General features: G+C 33.3%; 1 protein-coding gene across 6 annotated transcripts; it reads left to right on the top strand.

Annotated features, from left to right (window-relative positions):
* Positions 1 to 12: 12 nt before the first annotated feature.
* LOC128228556 (uncharacterized) lies at positions 13 to 19,171 on the top strand. Of its 6 annotated transcripts, XM_052939929.1 has the most exons (9): positions 36 to 62; positions 7,765 to 7,848; positions 10,931 to 11,048; positions 11,515 to 11,715; positions 12,270 to 12,365; positions 12,757 to 12,956; positions 13,415 to 13,475; positions 14,089 to 14,302; positions 15,121 to 19,171. In XM_052939929.1, exons 4-9 carry the CDS (start codon positions 11,529 to 11,531, stop codon positions 17,075 to 17,077), a joined length of 2,715 nt encoding a protein of 904 aa, XP_052795889.1. In that variant the 5' UTR covers positions 36 to 62; positions 7,765 to 7,848; positions 10,931 to 11,048; positions 11,515 to 11,528; the 3' UTR covers positions 17,078 to 19,171. The 6 variants fall into 6 exon arrangements, with proteins under 6 accessions (XP_052795886.1, XP_052795888.1, XP_052795889.1 ...); XM_052939926.1 differs by lacking the exon at positions 7,765 to 7,848 and having other exon boundaries at positions 13 to 62; XM_052939928.1 differs by lacking the exon at positions 7,765 to 7,848 and having other exon boundaries at positions 18 to 50.
* The last annotated feature ends 1,093 nt before the right edge of the window (positions 19,172 to 20,264 follow it).

The raw sequence follows: 20,264 nt of genomic DNA, 5'->3' as shown, positions 1-20,264 counted from the left end.
TGGGTGTTATGAGGCACTTCCGGTAGTTATCAAAGATTTGACAGTAGACGGTAAATATATTGGTAAATACCCTACTTTGGTTTATGAGTTTACTTTTGAATTAGAACAAATAAGATATTAACTGATGCATCATTTGCTTCGAAGAATGCATTCGCTGTTGACGTATTGCTGCGAGTTTTCCGCATTTCACTGTTTGGTTACATCCAACTAATTATTGTGCTTTATTTTTTCCGAAGGTTATAATCTACTAATAAATTAATGTGTTTTAGAGGTCAGAGGTCACAATATTTCATATGATACAAAACTTGGTACCTTTAGCAGTGACTGTCCACTATTGGCAAGTTAGGGTTAATAAAAATGACGTGCAACGCAGCTGACATATGCTGTAGATGTAGTCCACCTAAATGGAAACCATAGATTTTTGTACTTGATGATTTTTGGTGTATGACTAAAATACGATAATAGCTAAATAGGTTTTTGTTTTGCGAAAATAAGTTTAGTAAAGTTTGTTATGAAATAGATTTCTTAAAATACCATAAATTACTGATTATTACTATAAAACGCACTTTTTTCCCTCAGATTTCCAAAAAAAAATGCTAAAACTTGGCGAGAATAAGGAATAAATTAATTAGAAAGCATGAACAAAAATAAAATTTTGTAAATGATACAATGATACAATTTCATAAAAAAGTGTTACTTTTAAATACGGAGTTTTAAAAGCAATTTCCCTACGAACTTAATGTTTTTTTTCAATAAATCATTTTGATACACATCCAAGTGAAAATAATTGCTGTTCTGTTGTGAGATCCATAATGATTTTCCATCCAGAAGTTTTTAAGATAGTTGGTGCATTAATGAAACATATATTACTATTCATATGAAATTCATGGTCTGTTGAACTTCTGAAAATATTAATAAGTGGTTGTTAACGGGATTGATAATATGTTTTTGACTTTTCTTCTTTCAATATGAGGAAAGCTAAGAACAATGGCTGAATGTGCTTTAGATATTTATAATCATTATTTCATGTGATTTGTGGATTTTTTGTAGTTAATTGGATTTATTATATAAGTATTACAGATCTCTTCATTTATTCTTCTCTAGGACTTTTTGTAGTTATGTAACATGGAAATTTGGGTATTTTCTTTTGCATGATTTGTTATTATTATTTATGTCTCTTCGTAATGGAGGAAATAAAGAATATCTCTCTCTGTCCCTCTCTCCCTTTCCAAACATAACAGTTTTTTCACTCTGTGGGCATGGAAGTTGATTCTTCATTTTTAATAGGCAGTCATACAAAGAAGGTGGTTAATAAAAGGTTAAAAACTATGTGATCATAGAATTTCATAATGCAAGCTTCATTGTTCTAACTTGGGGAATAAGCAAAGAAAACGTACCAGTAAATTAAAAATTAAATAACAATAATATATACTTGCTAAAATCTTCTTCCAAATGATTAATCTAAATAAAAAAAATGGAATAAATTATATAAAGACCACTGGGAATTCATTTCAACAATTAGTGGGACTGTTGTTTTAGAAAAATCAGAGATATGTTACAATATCATTATATATGTAAAATTATTTGTATTAATTTACATATTGAATACTGGGCGCAAGTAAGGATATGCGACCCCCTTCCCCAGAAACCCAAATAAAATAAGATTAAATGTGGTTATGGCGGTTTCGGGGTCCACTTCCATATACATTTTGGCTAATTCTTGTCATAAAGTGCATTCTGGTGTAATTTATTCAGTGTTCCAGCAAGGATTTGAAATTGGCAGGGTGATAGGTCAGAAAGGGCACTTTTGATGCACATTGAATGAGCCTTAATGGGGCACTTGCAATGGGCAATGTTCATGTGCATGTGTTGTAACTACTTTCAATACTAATATCTTTAGTGTCAAAATTATGTATATTTATTATTTCTATACTTATTTCTGAAAAATGACTTGACAATATGTCCATTAACAGTCAAAAATAGTTAAAAACTGTAAGGGCACAGTGGGGAAAGTAAAAAGGCAGCAGGGTGCCAGAAAAGGGCAGCGTGGCATCCCTTGCTGCTATTAGGCCTAGCTGGAGCACTGATATTGACATGAAAATTTCACTTGGATAGTTTCAAACTCTAACTTCATTCTGTATAAGACTTTCAATGGCCAAAATTTAGATTATTTACAATATAGGTTTTCAGTATTAGTTATGCTCTATAAGATTTGATTGATATATTGTAGTTTTGAGTGAGATTTCGATCTCTTTAATCCATTTGTAATAATAAGGTATGTACATGTATTATATGTGTTCTCTCTATGCATTTGTAATAATAATGTATTTACATGTATTATATGTGCTCTCTCTATGCATTTGTAATAATAATGTATTTACATGTATTATATGTGTTCTCTCTATGCATTTGTAATAATAATGTATTTACATGTATTATATGTGCTCTCTCTATGCATTTGTAATAATAATGTATTTACATGTATTATATGTGCTCTCTCTGTGCATTTGTAATAATAATGTATTTACATGTATTATATGTGCTCTCTCTGTGCATTTGTAATAATAATGTATTTACATGTATTATATGTGCTCTCTCTGTGCATTTGTAATAATAATGTATTTACATGTATTATATGTGTTCTGTCTGTGCATTTGTAATAATAATGTATTTACATGTATTATATGTGTTCTCTCTATGCATTTGTAATAATAATGTATTTACATGTATTATATGTGTTCTCTCTATGCATTTGTAATAATAATGTATTTACATGTATTATATGTGTTCTCTCTATGCATTTGAAGCTTTTAAATATCAATTTCCGAATATGGAAATAACGACATGAATTTTTCCAATTATTACAAGCTTAATCCCTTAAGTGGTTTTTTAGATAGATTTGTTGTTTTATTAAGATAATGGCAGACTGCCAGAATATATTTAGACAAAAGTCTGTTTTCAAAAGATTGTGTTTTTTTATGGTAAATAATATGTGTTTCCAACACTCATTCACTACTACCATATGACAGTTAATGTAGCTTTTAGTTCAGCTTTGAAATTCAAGCCAAGTTGAACGCCGTTGCATTTGGTAACAATATTGATTTCGTGAAGACTGAACACAACATTAGATTTAACAGCCAAATTGGATTACAGTTGTGTCAGATATAATCAAAGTTCATGGTGTTGTTTTAAATTATCTTCAGGTTAATTGTCTTATGTACCAAAGAAAAACCTGAAAAAGGAAAAAAGAATTTCTGTTATACCAATTCACTGACTAGAACCAACATTTTTAGTGACAGATTTTAGTTTTTCTTTCAAATGCTATTAAACAAAATTGGCTAAAAATTCACATGAGTTTAACATGGTTTCACATCATATCATTATGACATAAAAAGTTTTACGATAAATGTAAATGCAAAGGTTTCAAAAATTTCCTTGAAACTCAATTTTGATCTATAGATAATCAACCCATAGTGAAAATGAAATACAAAACAGACAGAGCCAATGTCTTAAAACATACCCTACTTTGAATACCCAGGCCTTTTTCTGCGAATTATGGGAAAAGACCCTAAGACATTTTTGGAAACTTTGCTTGGCAAAATATGACATTTTGAGAAAAAATAATCGCTTTACATGAAAATAAGGAAATTTAACAGTACAAAGAACAAGCTTTTCTGTCTCCTGCAAATGAGGAAATTATTAAAATATTAGTTTCTTTACCCCTTTCAAAAGACTTGAAATGGCTGAAATATTAATCTGTGTGAGTATAAATTTCTATTGCAATAAATCATGACAGCTAATATTGCATGCTGATGTCTGAATGTGATGAAAAACGACGATTTATGAATTCAATAATTCCCAAAACTTTACATCACACAATTCATTAGGATGTAAAATGAACCGTTACTGGTAAAAAGACTTTCATAAAAAAAAAATATATTTTTTTTTATTCAGATTTTTTTCTCCAGATTGGGAAAATATCACATATTTTGATAATCAGACCAATGGGAACTACATAGAAAAAGGCCTGATACCCTAAATGTTCTATTAAACGTGCAGGGTCTTTTATGGACATTTTATTGTGGAGCTCGCTTGTGGTGAGCGAGACAAAGTTGTCATAATGGTAGTTCTGTGTATGTGTCTTAGTGCGTGCGTCTTTCCTCACTGAATTTGTCCGTGCTGTATCATGACCATGCATTAAAAGTTTAAAAAAGTCCATGAACGTTCACCATAATGAGTTGGCATGTCGCGCACAAACCCAGCTTTGTATTTCAAAGGTCAAAGTTAGAAGTCAAAGGTTGAAATGATCCTTGTCTGGGCTGTATCTTGACCATGCATTACAGAATTTTCAAAAATATTGCCACGAGACCCAGGTCTGTACCTCAAAGATTAAGGTCACACTTGAAGGTTGAATGTCAGAATAAGTACTGTTGATAGTACTGGTCTGGACTGATCCTTATCAGGGCTGTATCTTTACCATGCATTAAAGGATTTTCTAAACACTTGCCATAGAGGTTCACCACCAGCGTGATGCTGAGGCGTAGTGTTGCAGGTTCCATGCATTGTATACAAAATGCGGCGCGGCGGATACTGATGCTTTTGTCTGAATTTAGAGGATTTTGAGTGGCTTATTGGGAGACAAATGCTTCTTCTTTAGCGCACCCTGCACATTTTATAGGACATATATGGTATTTACCAATATTTTTAATTGAAATGAGATTATTTTTCTTCAAATTTGATTTTTCCCTATCAAAATCAACTCTTCTCTTCATAAATGAAATAAGAAAAAATCTAGTACTTCGTTCAAAGACACATATTTCCTCCAAATTTCAATGAAAAATAATTAACAATACGGGAAATATTAAAAAAAAAAAAAAAATACAATATGTGAAGCATTCAATACTTTTAGTTCAGAAAGGTTTAACTGCAAATTAAATGTTGCCTTATATGTTATCAAGATAAAAGTGATTTACCAAGTTAATATTTCTGTGGAAAATTGATTGTGTTGTTGACGCCATGTCACAAATCAATTTCCTAAGAAAATTAGGCACTTCAGCGAAAGGCTAGTCTTCATTATTGCTTTGAGTTATCTCAGTCAGAGCCTTAATAATTGACGGAGTGTTACACTTTTCTGCTTCATTATCAGTAGACGCTCCATGAAAGCGCCAGAAATGCTTATAACTGTTTTCCTGAGAGTTATTATCCACAAATGGTTTGGTACTTGATCGTTAAGAATTTCATCAATATTTCCGCGATATTAGCATGGTTTACGTCTGTTTTTAATGATCTCTTTGGTATACCATTAAGTCTTTTTCGCCGTAATGGAAAGAGGATTTTACTTCAACCCATAATTGTTGCCTTTAAGTGCATAAAAGAATCAATTCATTTTGTGACACCCACTATATATTTAATTGAAATTCATGATCTTACGATATTTTGTGGAACGCTGTCTTGTTGTTAAGATCATCTCTATCTATTTGCTTTTATCACTCCTATACATGTTCATAAATTCTGAGTTCGTTTGTTTTTAGCTGGAATAATCGAAGAATTAGGAGGCTTTACTACTCGCCCCGGCATTGGCAGTTTGTTACAGTTTTTGCATTTTCACATGTATATATCCAATACCTGTCATTCAATTCACTTAACTCAGTTTGTGAAGTTACATAACTCCATATTATTCTTAATACAAATTATGTCCCCTGATTAACTTATGCAATTAGGTTTAAGTTTTAGGGCACATTATGTCTGTTTAATGTTTACGGGCAAGTTGGGATTTTCACTAATTGTTTTATACCCTTCATTCATTTGACTTAATACTTCACACAGTAGATTATGGCAATCAGACAAATGGGTAACATAACTCAATATTGACCCTAAATATAAATTATGCCCCTTGATTGTTTTTTTTTTTATTCTCTTCTTACTGCTCTCGACAGGCACATTTTTTGCTTGTCTTATTTTTGAGTTATTGTCGTCACTTGATTGTTGTCGTAGTTGTCATTGGAGACATTGGTTAAGTTTTGCTTTAAGGTCACTTACATGGAAGCTATCAAAGCTTTCACTTTGAAACATGAAGAACTTATTCATCTTGTACCCTTCTTCACATTGTACTTTAAAGATGCTGAGTCTCACCTTTTTTGGGGGGGCTAAAAAAACATGATTTTTGATGGATTTTGGTTGATTTTGAGAAGTGGACATCAAACTATCAATGCTATCACTTTCAAACTTTAGAATATCTGTTCACTATCAAATCTACAATATGAAATAAATAAACCGTAAAAGGATAAAATCAGACGAGCGTTCAGCACCCGCAGGGGGATGCTCTTGTTTATACTTCAACCTCAGTGAAACCTGGTTATCAGAATGACGTACACCGTTGTTGGTGCGGGCCAGCATGAGAGCTGTGTCAAACACACCAATGGTAATGAATTACTTAGTTAGGGTTGACATATTGTGACCAAACTTGGTATATTGGAATATTTTATGGAGACATTTCATGGGATTGCATTTGGTGCTCCAAGGGTCAAGGTCAAGGTCACTGTTACTAAAAATAGAAAAATGGTAAATAATGAATAACTTTAGTTAGGGTTGACATATTGCAGCCAAACTAAGTATATAGGAAGAGTTTATGGAGACCATTCATGATATTGTTTGGGGCCCCTAAGATCAAGGTCACTGTTACTAAATATAGATAACGGTTTGGTACTGAATAACTTAAGTTAGGGTTGACATATTGTGTCCAAACTTGGTTTGTAGAAGACTTCAAGAGTTTATGGAGGATTTCCATGAGATTGCATTTTGGGCCCCTAAGGTCAAGGTATCTTTTACTAAAAATAGAATGAACCCCTGATTAAACTGAATCTCACAACAAAGGCTGAAGTTCTTCTGTCAATCATTGAAAACCTGGTTTCGTCGCATTGCGGCATTTCTTGTTAACCTTTTAAAATGTTTTTTTTTAATTGCCTTTGATAGGAACAAATTACACCATTATTGTATGCATTTCGAAGACAAAGTGGTGTAATAAGTCGGGCCCGCTGTCCTACAACATCTCTTGTTTATTTTATTTTTGAGGAGTTGAGATATTTGTATAAAAGTTTATGTACAGTAATGAATATGTTCTGGGAATGTTTTACCAAAAGAATCCTTTATTGATGCTGGCTGTTGTGCTTGAAAGACATAAGGCCTAGGAAAATATCTGTGTTTAGGACAACCCAACACTACCTGGCTAAAACCCTCATTCTAGAGTTTTTTCAACCCTGGATGAACAAAAATCTGTTCTTCTGTTTTTAAGTTATTCAAAACCATTTGCGTTGATTACGATTTAAAACAAAGTATTAGTTATTGGATACACAATATACTGAAATGGCTTGGTTAACCCTTTGTGACTTGCTTTGCTGTTTTGATTGGTTTTTAAAGAAAAAACAAAGAAACTTTGTTAATACCAAACTTAGTATTTTTGAATTGAATTGAATTGAATTATAAGCAATATTTCCGCAATCTCATTGGTATTTAAGATTGCATAACTAGTTTGGTTTGGTTTGGAAACCTGGCAGAAAGTGTGGCCATCTGTCACAGGAATGGCCCTCTCAGTATGGGGAATATTGAATTCCTTTCACCTTCACTCTCTTCCATGCTCTTGTCAGTTTTGTTGGAGAGACTTTCCTCCTTCTGGTCAATAGTTGAGTTATGACAACCATTTACAAGTATAGATTCTAGCCAAAGTGTTTGGCTGGTTTATTTGTTACAACTGTTTTGTCTTTGTAGACTGAAACACTTTTCCTTCTGTTTGGATTGCTGTGTTTGAGAGAAAATCAATATTTCAAGAGGATAGTGATCACATCAATGCAGGTATTAACAGCTTCAAAGTAGTAAGAATTATTTTTAACAGCAGTATTTTGATTGAAACAAACTATTTAATTCTTATAGTGCACTAACCGTATACAGATACAAATTTTATCATAGTCATAGATGAATTGTGTTTCATTGACTGGATTTTCTCACTTGAATCTGAAAGGTGTGACTCCAAAAGTTTTTTTTAGTGTGAGTCAACCTTTTAAGCTTGATATTAAAACTTGTTAAGAGAGCCATTGCAAATGTGTTAGTTAAGACCAGGGACGGCCAAACTACTAGTAAGTTTGAACCCAGCATTTTAGGGTATTTGCTTTATGAAGGATTTTGAAAGAAAACTTTTTTACACAATAATACAATCATGTCTTGTATTGTTAGCTTGTTCTTTGTTGTTGTTGTTGTTGTTGTTGTTTTAATGAAAAAAGTCGAGTTATTATCATAGCCACAAACTTTAACCTTGCCCATAACTGAAAAACTGTTTAATGTTTATGTTTTATAGGGTCCACATTTTATAGGGTCAGACATCAAAAAAGATAGTTCAGTGTGAATTGTAAACAAAGAGCTTGTTTTATAAAGATAAAATCTTCTGAAAAGTTCAAAAAGAGCCCTAGGTAATGTTTGAATATTACGATTAGTATGTGTTGGTTGCAGCGGGGAGTTGAACCTGGATTCACAGTCAAGTGTGTTACCACTAGATCACAGATCTGCCACATTGACCCTCACACTGCATCTTTTTCTTCTATAAAATTAAACTATGTATACAGCTCAGAAATTGGTAATTTCTTCAAATTCAAAAGGGTTGCTGTGACAACTGTAGTGGTATTATAAATGTTTATGACCGAAGTGAACTTGAAGAAAATGGTGAATGTCAGAGTTATCCATCAATGATAAATATGTTTTTACATTTAAACATGAGAAAATGGAGACTCTGTTATGTCTGATTTTGTTTTTTAGCAGACTTAGATGACAGTGTTTGTAATGAATTTGGCAATATTGTCAGTTGTATACTTTTTATTTCAGGAATTTGGCTCCTGCTAGACAATAAACTCAGCTTTGTAATTTCCTTTGGAATTGAGGCCAATGTAATTATGTAGAACTTTCTTCAAAAATGTAATTCTATTAAATTGAGATACTGGATGTCCCTTGAGAGTTTATGGGAAATAAACTGGAAATAAACTGTAATTTTGTATCATTGTGTTCAAATAATTGTAGATTATAACTTATATAAACCAAGCCTTGATTAAAAGGAGATCTAATTTAGGCAAATAAGGAATTTTCTGTGCTGAGTATTAGCAAAAATTGTGTATTATCATGATTTTAAATGCACCATTGAAGTACTGTACATTATGGAGTAACAATGTTGGTTGCCATGAACATTTACCCACACTGTTCCATTCCTGGCGCTATAAACAAGATCAAGATGTCTGAAATTGCTGTGCTTGAAGATGAGACGTTGGTGTACTGAGTATTAGAAAGCTGGTTTATTTCCTAGAACTTGGCTACAAGTCCTTTTAGCGGCTCCTTAGAGAATTAAAGCATTGGTGTAGGAAGTCATTAACATACAACTTCTGCTAATTACCCGTAGTCTCTGTTCAATATAAATCAATGGAATTGTGTTTGCTGGTCCCCAAAAGAAACTAACAGTCAGCTGTAGATAAAAAGAGCAAATATTTGAACACCTGCTTGTATTCACAGAATTCCATTTTGGAAACATTGTCAAGAAACAAGTTGAATAATAATCCGTTCTTTCTTTGTGTGATTGTATTGTTATATTATTGAACATTTTAATAATGACATGGCCCCCTTGAGGCTGGTTGGGACATTGGCCATATGGCCACGTAATGGGCAATTCAATTTGAAAGCTTAGCAGTGTGTAAATGTTTTTTTGACATGATCCTGGAACTGGTAAAAGAACATTAGTTGGAATTCCCCAGTGAGTTGTGAAGAAAGAGAAATCTTAGCGGTCTGTTTCTTGCTACAACAATGCCATTTAGTTTTTTCCTCTTCTTATTATTGTCAGAAGCATGACTTAGAATAAAAGATGGAGTAAATAAAATAAATCGAGTGCCTTTGTGTAGTTACTGGTTTTATCTGAAGATTCTCAGCTGCACGGTAATAGAAAATTCATGTCAGGAATATTGATGGATATAGAGGACACATTTGTTTGGACTCAGGAATTGTAGTTAAAGTGCATGATCATGAATCTTTTAACTTTCTTCTACAACAAAAACTTTTGGTCAATAAATGGATATAGCTTTTTCTTCTTTTACATGTATACTGAAGTATTTTTGCTTTTGCTCCCTAACACAAACTAGTAGTTTTAACATGTCAAGTTCACTTCTTTATGTACTGGTTTATAAGATACTTGTAGACATCTTGATGTTTTCAAAGTGATTATAATACATCATAATTGAAATCGTTTACATAGTGCATTTTTATAACTTGTTGATAAAATCATATTGTTTCAATTATTATGTCTTTATGATCAAATTGATGCAAAAGTGTCATTCTGTCATTATTTGATTCATTGCTAACAGAGTTACAATGCAACAGTCTGTCACTTCTTTCAGTACTTTCAAGCCTAAGAATTGCAATTTATCTCACTGTGATAAACTTGCTGTCTAAAAGCATCTTTAGGGCAAGATGTTCTCTTAACAATCACAGTTTGTGCCTTAAGCGGACCTCCAGAAATTTTACATGTTATATGGAATATCCATTCATAATTGTGTTTCATATATGTTGGACATTCGGCATTGTCATATACTTGATGTTGCCATATTGAATGTTCCATAGTAAAATAACTAAACTTAAACCAGCAGTTCCTTGGCATGTTGACGGACTATTCTGCACAGCCCTTGGAAAGGAGACAATTTCCTTCATGAACAATTTGATAGTAAATCCCTTTCATAAAACATCAGTGTGTACCTTACTGAGGTTGATTAGCTGTAATGAAGTACATTGTTACTAAATGCCTCAAGTTTAGGAACATTGTTAAAAGGTATAATAATAAAGTAATAAACTGTCAGTATAAAGACAATATCATTATTATAGCATCGTATTGATTATGTCCTTTTGTTGACAGGTTTGGAGAAAACTGAGAGGCTGGTAAGAGAGGTTCCTCACTGTCATCCACAGCTCAGAGATGTTGCCATAGAAAATCAGAGGCCACATGGTTCGGGCAGAGATCAACAGCTCTCGTGGTACACATTGTGATAGCTTCTGTTTAAATGATAACAATGTTTTTGAGTGAGAAAATTTGAACTGGTGATTTTTATTCATTTTAAAGAAATGTGAAATAAATTATTGTGAAATTATGCCAGTGGTCTAAGTTAACCCTGCGACCTAAACTTGCACTACAGGCTTGCTCAAATTCTGGATTTTAAATGGCAGGGTGTGTTTAATTTTTAATGCAAAGCATTAGAGTTAGAAATCAGATGTGTTCATCCAAAAGTCTGATTTCGTGACTCTGGTGCAGATGGTCGGTGAATGGTTTATGCATCTTTAACTGTCATAAATATGTCATTTAAATCTGCATTTCCATCTGTTACACAAGTTTATGACAACTTTTATGGATATCTTTTGAAGCTAACGTGATGGAATGAGGCAGATTTGTATGGTTTTATTATTTTCTGTCTTTACACTGCTTAATCGGTTCACCATACCTAGGCTGTGGATAGTTGATGAATACTATGGCGGCTGTGAAGTCTTGTTCGCATGGGAGGCAGGGAGCCAAGTTTGAATCGCTGCATGTGCAAAACATCTACAATGAGATTGCTCCGTGCATGAACAACCTTGAAAATAAAGCATGGCCGCACGTGAAACGATTCCTCAAGAGGTTTCCACCTGGAGCTGTCATTGCAGATATTGGTAAGTGAAATAAAAACCCACTCTCATTGGAGAATATCTTTTTAAGTGAAACATTTCAAAATGATATGAAATCAATTCTGGATTAAGAGTAAAACAATCATTTATACATAAAAATTATGTTGTACATTACAATATTTTTTATTTTTGTTATAAATACTGTTTCATTGAATTTATCTGCTGTTTTAATGACAAAACATATCTAATTGTCATTCAATATTGACCATTAAATAATATTTTTTCATGAGGGTAAAGCTATTGATTGTTAACACAGGGTTACCACAGTGACGCTATTACTTATTTGTACTATTTTCTGATTATCAATCCATAGTAACATGCCCACCATAGTCTAGTATTGCATTTGTTGCCATTATAGGATACCAATACTGACTAGCTGTTGCAAATGAAATCAGATCTTTTTTGTATTAAACATGATCATATTTAGAGCCATTAGCTAAAAAGCTATGTGAAAACAGGCCACTTGCCTTTTTTTGGTATTGTTATTCACCTCTGATAAATATTTACAGGAAAAGCATGATATCCCTTTGTTACTGCAGGTTGTGGGAATGGGCGTTACATGGACATCAACAAAGCTACCTTCAAGGTTGGCATAGATGTTTGCTGTCCCCTTGTAGACTTTGCTCGAGAAAAAGGTTGGTAGTGGGTCACTTACTGGTAACAAATACCAAACTATTGATGGTGTCACAAACATAGTCAAGTATTTTAATATGGTCAAAACTCCATGTCAAGGTCTTTGCGACCTATTCTAAGATAATGAATATTAGATATAACTGAATTACAACAAGTGTATTAATAAACTGAAAAAAATCAGAAAAAGTTTGACAAAACCTGAACATCGAGATAACAGATTTCCACAGAGCAAGTTTTGACTATATTCAAATCTGTTTAAACATACCATATAGTGGAGTGTGTTATATTGTTTCTGTCAATAACCATGTGTGTTTCTTTAACCATTCGTTTTTAGAAAATGTGTATTTTTACTTTTAAAAAAAATTGCTATTATGGTTTTATATGTACATACAGGTCATGAGACTCTCTATGGAGACAACCTGCATGTTCCGTTCCGCGACGGTGTGTTTGACGGTGTTGTGTCTATTGGCGTGATACACCACTTCTGTTCCAAGGCAAGGCGAGTAGCGGCCCTGAGAGAGTTAGCGCGAATACTACGTCCAGGCGGCAAGCTCATGCTCTATGTCTGGGCCTTTGAGCAGAAGCATAGAAGGGTAAAACCATGGTTATGAAATATCTTAATGATATGTGTGTTTGTCAGCAATTATTAGCGGGAAGTTTACCTTTCATGTCTCAAAAGCAGAGATTGCAAAGATTCTATTATTTAATTTTACATACTGTTAGGAGTATGTTTTGTAATTGTTTCTCTTGTTTAAAATGTGTTTTGTAGAAAGTATGAACACCCCAACAACAACATAAATTTTCGCAGGTGATGCCACATATCAAAAACCCACTTTAAATGTTAAGATGAATAAGTATCAATTATATTTGTAAATCCATTTTGCTGTATAGTGTTTATTTTAAATAAATCTGGGAATGTTTAACGTTGTGTATGAGGATTAATTGTTCTCAAATATCGAACCTAACAATGTTTATTCCTGTAAAATTTCAATATTATTAAGAAAATAAAAAAGCATAAATGCTAGCTAAACATTGAGATTTAAAATTCCAGTTTGACGGTCAAGACATCCTGATTCCTTGGCATGAAGGCTGCCACAGAGAGAAGAGATTTGGTATGTAATATTTAACTCTTGATTTGGAGTTTATTTTCACAATAAACAATTTTGCAATTTGGGTACAATTGGACCAAACACGTTTTATTAGGGAAATTTGGATGTACCCAAAACTATGGTTATTTTTTGTTTCCTTTTGTCGACAATGAATAGGGGATGCAATTATCTGAATAGTTCCAAATTTTTTGCCATATTATACAAAAGTTAAAACATTTCAAAACAGTTAGATAAAACAATCTTTTTTGAAAAAAGGCAAAAAATTATTTAACCCCTGTAAAAATACTTAGGTTTATAGGAATGTTTTGATGTCAGCTGTGTGGCACGATTTCACTAAAGAGAGCCGCATGCTTCTTTAAGTGAAATGAATAAAAGCTGCATATATAATATCATCATTCATAAAAAAAGATTTAAGCGTTTTAGGGTGCAAATTTGAGAATCCTTCCCTCAGGCACACTGCATGGATGGTACCTTGGCTCACCTTGTTCCTAGCTTCCACATGTGTCCTCGGGACTGATTTTCCTACTTGCACTGGAAATTCATAAAAGATACTTGTAATCATATTTCACTCAGAGAAATTGGCCTGAATATACATGTACATATTTTGTGGTTCCAGGGTCCACATCCTCCACTCACTCCAGCCTGGGCGGGCTGTCTAGTGTTAGTTCTCTCAGTGAAGACGAGCCCAGCGATAGCCCGAGACCTGTCAACCAACCTGAACAGTCAGACCTAGGCGGTGCGACCACGTCAAGCCCACGGGCCCGGGCCAGCACAAACAAAATACTCAGAAGGCAGGGCTCTGTTAGCCTCGATGATCTCATGACAGTCAGGTCAGTTTGAAATATGTGTTTTATTTTGACTCAGTCATTCATTTTCGTACATATTACAGAGTAAATTTCAGCAGCAGCAATTTCCATTGCCTTTTCATACTGCCTCAACCTGTGACGTCATCATGGCAGTACAAAAAACAACCTGAATTTTACTTTGAAAAAAGAGGTTCTTTTAGGATTAAAAGATACTAGTAGATGAAGTAGAGTATATTATTTTTGGTAACTGTTTCAGCTGTTTTGACTCTATTTCTGAATTCTTGCATTAAAAAAAATAAATTGAGTTACTAGCCCAAAGTAATACGGGTAAACTTATCATGGTCAATTCAATAAGACTGAATAAGTACTCCACAGGTCAACATCAATTATTGGGTAAATATTGACCAATCAATAAAAGTTTGGCTTTTTACCAAACTTTAACCAAACTAAAGAATTATTCAGTTTCTCAATGAAATAAACATTGCCTTTCTAGAGGGGTAGAGTACATTTCATAAACTGTCGGCAAACATTGTTGACAAAGGCTGCAATGATCACTTTGGCTGACAAGATTCACTGTCACCCTTAAAGTAAGGCTTTATTTATATAATGCCAGGTGTTCTACTTATATATCTGAAAGAACATTGTGAAGAACATCTGAAAAAGAGAGATGTTAATGTTTTCCTTTCTACCAGGTACATTTAATTGTAAAACTAATTTATCCAATGAGACAGTATATTCAGTTACAATCCTAGGTTCAAGATGGTTCAGTTCTACGGAGAAAATGTTTTAACTTTGTTTGAGAACATCAGCATGTTGGTTAATGATAGACTTTGCCTTTTCAGGGAATTGAGTGATTTCAAGCCAAACTACTACTCTTTAGATTTCACCAAAAGTCCGAAACGTGGTATACGAAAATCCAACACTGACAGCTATGTATGGAGCAATGACCTTACAAACAGGCAGGCCCAATCCAGAAAAGATACATTAATCCAAGAATGTCGCAAGCTCGAGGCTTCTATAAGAGCACTGTCATCAGGAAGTTTAGACTTGATGCAGAAAACTGATGATGACCTAAAAATTGAACTGAGATGTGGAAACAGCAGCCATTCTCTGGAACACTTTGACCCTTCAGGAACATGTGAGGTTAAGTTGAAGGAAATGCAGGTTGATGATGATGCTTTTGAAGATAAAGAGGATTCTAGTGAGTATCTTGTGAAAACTCTAGCTGATGATCTGAAAATCAATCTTGATTGGAATATAGGTGAAATAGATGATGATTTTGAAGATGAAATTCTAAGTAATCCAGTGATAATAGATAGTGGGTACTCAGAAAATGTACAAGAAGATTGTGATAAGTTTGTTATTAGTCAAAAAGACAGCAGCCTAAATGCATTAGGTTCTTTTGCTCGTGATAGAAATGGGCAGAAGTCTTATCCAAAAACACGACATGTAAACCCATTTTTGAAACAGGACTCCTTAGATCCGTATTCATTTAACAATGTATCCGATGACATCAGTGAGGGATCTGGAAGTATTGAAGTGATCTATGAACATTATGAAGAGTTCAGCAACCCTGATCAAACGTCTGTTAACTTTAAGCCTGAGACAAAACAAAAAGAACCTGAAAGGTCTTTCTTTAGATCTGTGAAGGCAAAATTAAAAGGAATTTTTGATAGCAACGATAGTGAAACAAAAGAAAGAAATGAAAAACTGTCATTGAATCTTAAATCAAAAATTGAAAGGAATGACAAGCCTGAACTAACGAGGGCTGGAAGTAAACCAGAATTTTCTGAGGAGCAGATTAAACTGGCCCAACAACTCAACTTTCAGGTGCGTGAGTTTCCCTTGAGCAGCTGTCCTGATGTTGTAACTCCAGACAAGGAAGATATGAAACCGGTAGAAGTTAATTACGGGTCTGAAAATCAAATGCTCAGTAGAAATAATCTCAACAGCTTAAACAAAGAGTGTGAAAAGTTTGCCAAAATGTCAAGAGCGTTTGCTAGAAAGGACGCAAAGAGTTGTGATATTGAAGGAACATATGAGGTGATATATGATGGCTACATGAAAATAGATGTTGATCATCTCTCAAATGATGAAGATGCTTCCTTGCTAAACGAAGAAAGTTGTGCCTTAGTGTCAAATCGTGCATTTAGTCAAAAAGGCAGTCATGTAGCAGGCCAGTGTAAAAGTATTTGTGGCAAGCATTGTGAAAACCAAAATGATTTTGAAATTGTCAAAGAGTGCAAAAGGGAACACATTTTAGCTAAAAAATTTAGTCAATCTAATCAAAATACCATGAAACCCACCACCCCTAATACTATTACAATGGCATCCAGTTCTTCTAGTCAAAACAACATGGAATCCAGTCATCCTAGTCAAAACACAGTGAAACCTTGTACTTTTAGTCAAAACACTGTGAAATCTAATACTTCTAGTCAAAACACTGTGAAATCTAGCACTAATACTCAAAACACCATGGAATCCAGTTATCCTAGTCAATACACAGTGGAGTCCAGAATTCCTAGTCAAAATAGTAATGATCTCACCTGTACAGAGAATGGTCTAAATGATGATGGCCCTGAAATGTTGGATGAAATGAAACACTCTGGCTCATTAGAACAAGCAGATTCAAACATCTCTGTAGATGATTCCACTACACGGCTGAGCAGATACTATCACGTGTTTAAAGAGGGGGAGCTGCATGCATTGATCTCAGAGGAAGTACATGATCTACACATCACGCAGTGTTTCTATGATCATGCCAACTGGTGTATTGTGGCAGAAAAATTGCCTGTATAAAAACATTGCCATAGAAAGTCCTATCATCACTATACATGTTGGTCGTGTCCGGCCAACTCTTCTTATCCGTATTGCATGATTTGTTTTTGTTCATCATTGATTGGAACATAAAGATATTTTTTAAAGTTTACAGTACTTTTTTTATAAATTATATTTTTATTTTCTTTGTTTATTTAATGTAATAAGAATGAACTATTGGCAGTGCTCACTATTACTTTCAGAACTATATTTTACTGTATTTTTGTAATTCATTCAAGTCTGGGACTTGGACAGTAAAGAATAGTCCTTCAAGTTAGACATAACAATTAAAATGTTTGTTTCTAGTTTTGGGATCTCATCAAATTTTTGCTCCGGATCGGAATCTTTTTGTTTCCAGCAGACAATCTTTTTATTGCCCACAGACAACTTTTTCTGACCGTGATATTTTTTCCTTTTGAGAAATATTTATGGTAGATTCTTGCACAGGAAAGATAGGTAAATGTAACCAGACCTAATCGTGACAGTTTTCAGTGTGGATATGATAGACCTTTTACCTTAATAAACTTTACTAGAAACAAATTGGAAACTTTACTAGAAACAAATTGGAAAAAAGTGTTGTTTTTTATATAAAGGGAGCTAACTCCTGCAAGTTTAATGATTATTTTCTCGGCACAAAACCTGTCGATCATCTGATCGTATATCACTACTTTGTTCAAGGTTAAAGGGTAAAAATATTGAAAAAGGTCAGGATTGAACAGAAGTTGCATACTTCATGCAATGTGTACCGTCCATTATTCAATAAGGTTGTATCATCATAATTATGGTTACATGTTTAATTCTCTATTCAGATGCCCAGTTTATTTATGGATGATCATTCAGTTAGGATGACCATTATTATCACCATTCCAAAGTTTGTCATTGCTATTTAATAACAATGCAACTTATATATGATGCCAGATCTCGTCAATGGTAGGGATGATAACTCTTTTGGTAAAATGAGTATTAACACATTTATTATTATTTGCTATACATGTGCACATTTTTGTGACGCAGAATTTAAACAACATGTTTTTAGCTGATCTGTTTTGAAACACTTTCAAGATATTGCTATGAAACTTGGTACACATGATGCAAGATACACATGGTGCAAGTTACAGTGGGCGCATTTGTAGCAAGGACATTGACTCCAGCTTTATTGCTTGTTGATTTCTACCCCTTGTTCGACTGGAAAACCACCCAGACATGTTTCTCTGTTTTTTTGTTTAGTAATAAATTTATACATTAAAGTAATTGCATAGCAGTGAACAAAGGTATAAGAGTTCATAATAATGGTGATTAATAGTTTACGTAAACATACATGTATGTATTAAATAGACTATTAAAATCTTATATATTCTGGGTTGGTTTTCCAGTATATTTAGCATGCATCGTCTGTCACAAATAAAAATAAATGTTAATTCAATGCAAGTTCAAGGGACTAGTTTACAGATTTTATGTTGTCAACAATTTTTTTAAACTATTGAATTGAAATCTTTCTTTTAAGAATAAGCACCAAACAGCAACATGCATTTTTTGTCACATTTTTAATTTGGTATTAGTAATATAACTCTATTTTAAACTTCTGATGATTTTTTAATTGAATCAAGCACTTGATTCACATTCCACACATTATTTTCAATGTCTGATCCTACAAAATTTTAACACATACTAACACTGTCATACAAGTATTTACAGTGAGAGATATTGAATCCCACTGAGAATTGTATACAACTTTTCTATAGTCCAATGGAAGCCTTATGCTATTTTTTGTAAATTGTGTAGAATGACAAACTGATATCGTAGGAAGGGTAGTGCCTTTATCAACAATAAAAATGTACAAACAAAATACAAAATTCAAATATCCAAACCTCATGTACAAAAATGTTTGTAATTTAATTTAGTTCAATGCATTTTATGTCTAGCCATTCGACTAATGTTATCATATGTTTATGATATTATCCAAAATAAATCATATTCATGTTTAAATCTGACAATGTCTGCTAGTCATCATTTCGTATAGTTTCAATATGTCTTAGATATTGTTTTTACTGGTGTCTTTGTTATGATCTTAATAAATAGCTGAAAATAACCTTATTTTTTTCATACTATGTGCAACACTACAAACATCTAAATATTGTGATGCAGGACCTGGCCCCAATTTCTTGAAACGTCTTAAGCTTTCCAGAATTAAGTCGCTTCTTTCAATTAGCCAAAATACATACTGAAAATGGATTTTGATAAATGAAAAATGGTTTATTCTGATAATCATACTGATTATTCCTACATAATTTCTAAAAATTCTTGAAGAAGTAACTATAACACATTTTATAGAACAACAAAAATAGTGAGATTAGCTTAATCCTGTTATAAGGGACTTGAGAAGTTTCGAGAAATTGGGGCCTGAAGTAATCCCTACCTTGTTTGGGGTTAGTAGGTCAAAATTCAAATGTCAAGATCACACTCAACAATTCTAGGAAGACCATGTTTATCTCAAATATTATTCGATTGTTAGGCCTTTGATAATAAATCTTTATTTCATTGGTAGTCTCTCCTTGGCCAGTGAATAACCTGGATATATTCAGTACCTCAAATGTCAGGGTCAAGGTCAACATTTTGTGTAGCATCTCATTCTGTATTGGCTATACATAGATAATCTGGAGAATTTCGGTCATAAGACATACCTTTGACGCAAATTGTCTTCAGGAAGGATGTCCAGGAAATAACTAGGACTTGAATGCACTTGACCAGAACATATCCCTAATGATTTGAGGTCAAAGGCCAATTGCAAGAACATAAATATTTAGTTTTTTTTAATTGATATTAGATATATAATTAAATCGTGGTCAATGTTGAAAACAGTTTTAACGTCAATCTTATAATTGAAATGTGTAATGAATAGAGCGCTCTGTTCAAAATTAATATTAAACAGCCTACTTCAACCACAGTGGCTTGATGACAAAGGCTCATTAAAGTATTTTTCATATTACAGTATAGGGTTGTTTTTTTTCAAATCTCACTTTATGTTTATGGCAATGTATTATATTGATGATATTCATGTTCAAGTATGTATAAAATATAATTTTGGCTAGTTGAATTTTTTTATTGTGACTTAAATGAGCCTTTGTCATCAAGCCACTGTGACTTCAACCATACCCGTTTCGTGTAAACA

The sequence above is a fragment of the Mya arenaria genome, chromosome 3, assembly GCF_026914265.1.
Source record: "Mya arenaria isolate MELC-2E11 chromosome 3, ASM2691426v1".
In the NCBI taxonomy this organism is placed as follows: domain Eukaryota; kingdom Metazoa; phylum Mollusca; class Bivalvia; order Myida; family Myidae; genus Mya; species Mya arenaria.
Note: the sequence above shows the minus strand (reverse complement) of the source record. Positions and strands in the feature narration are given on the sequence as shown.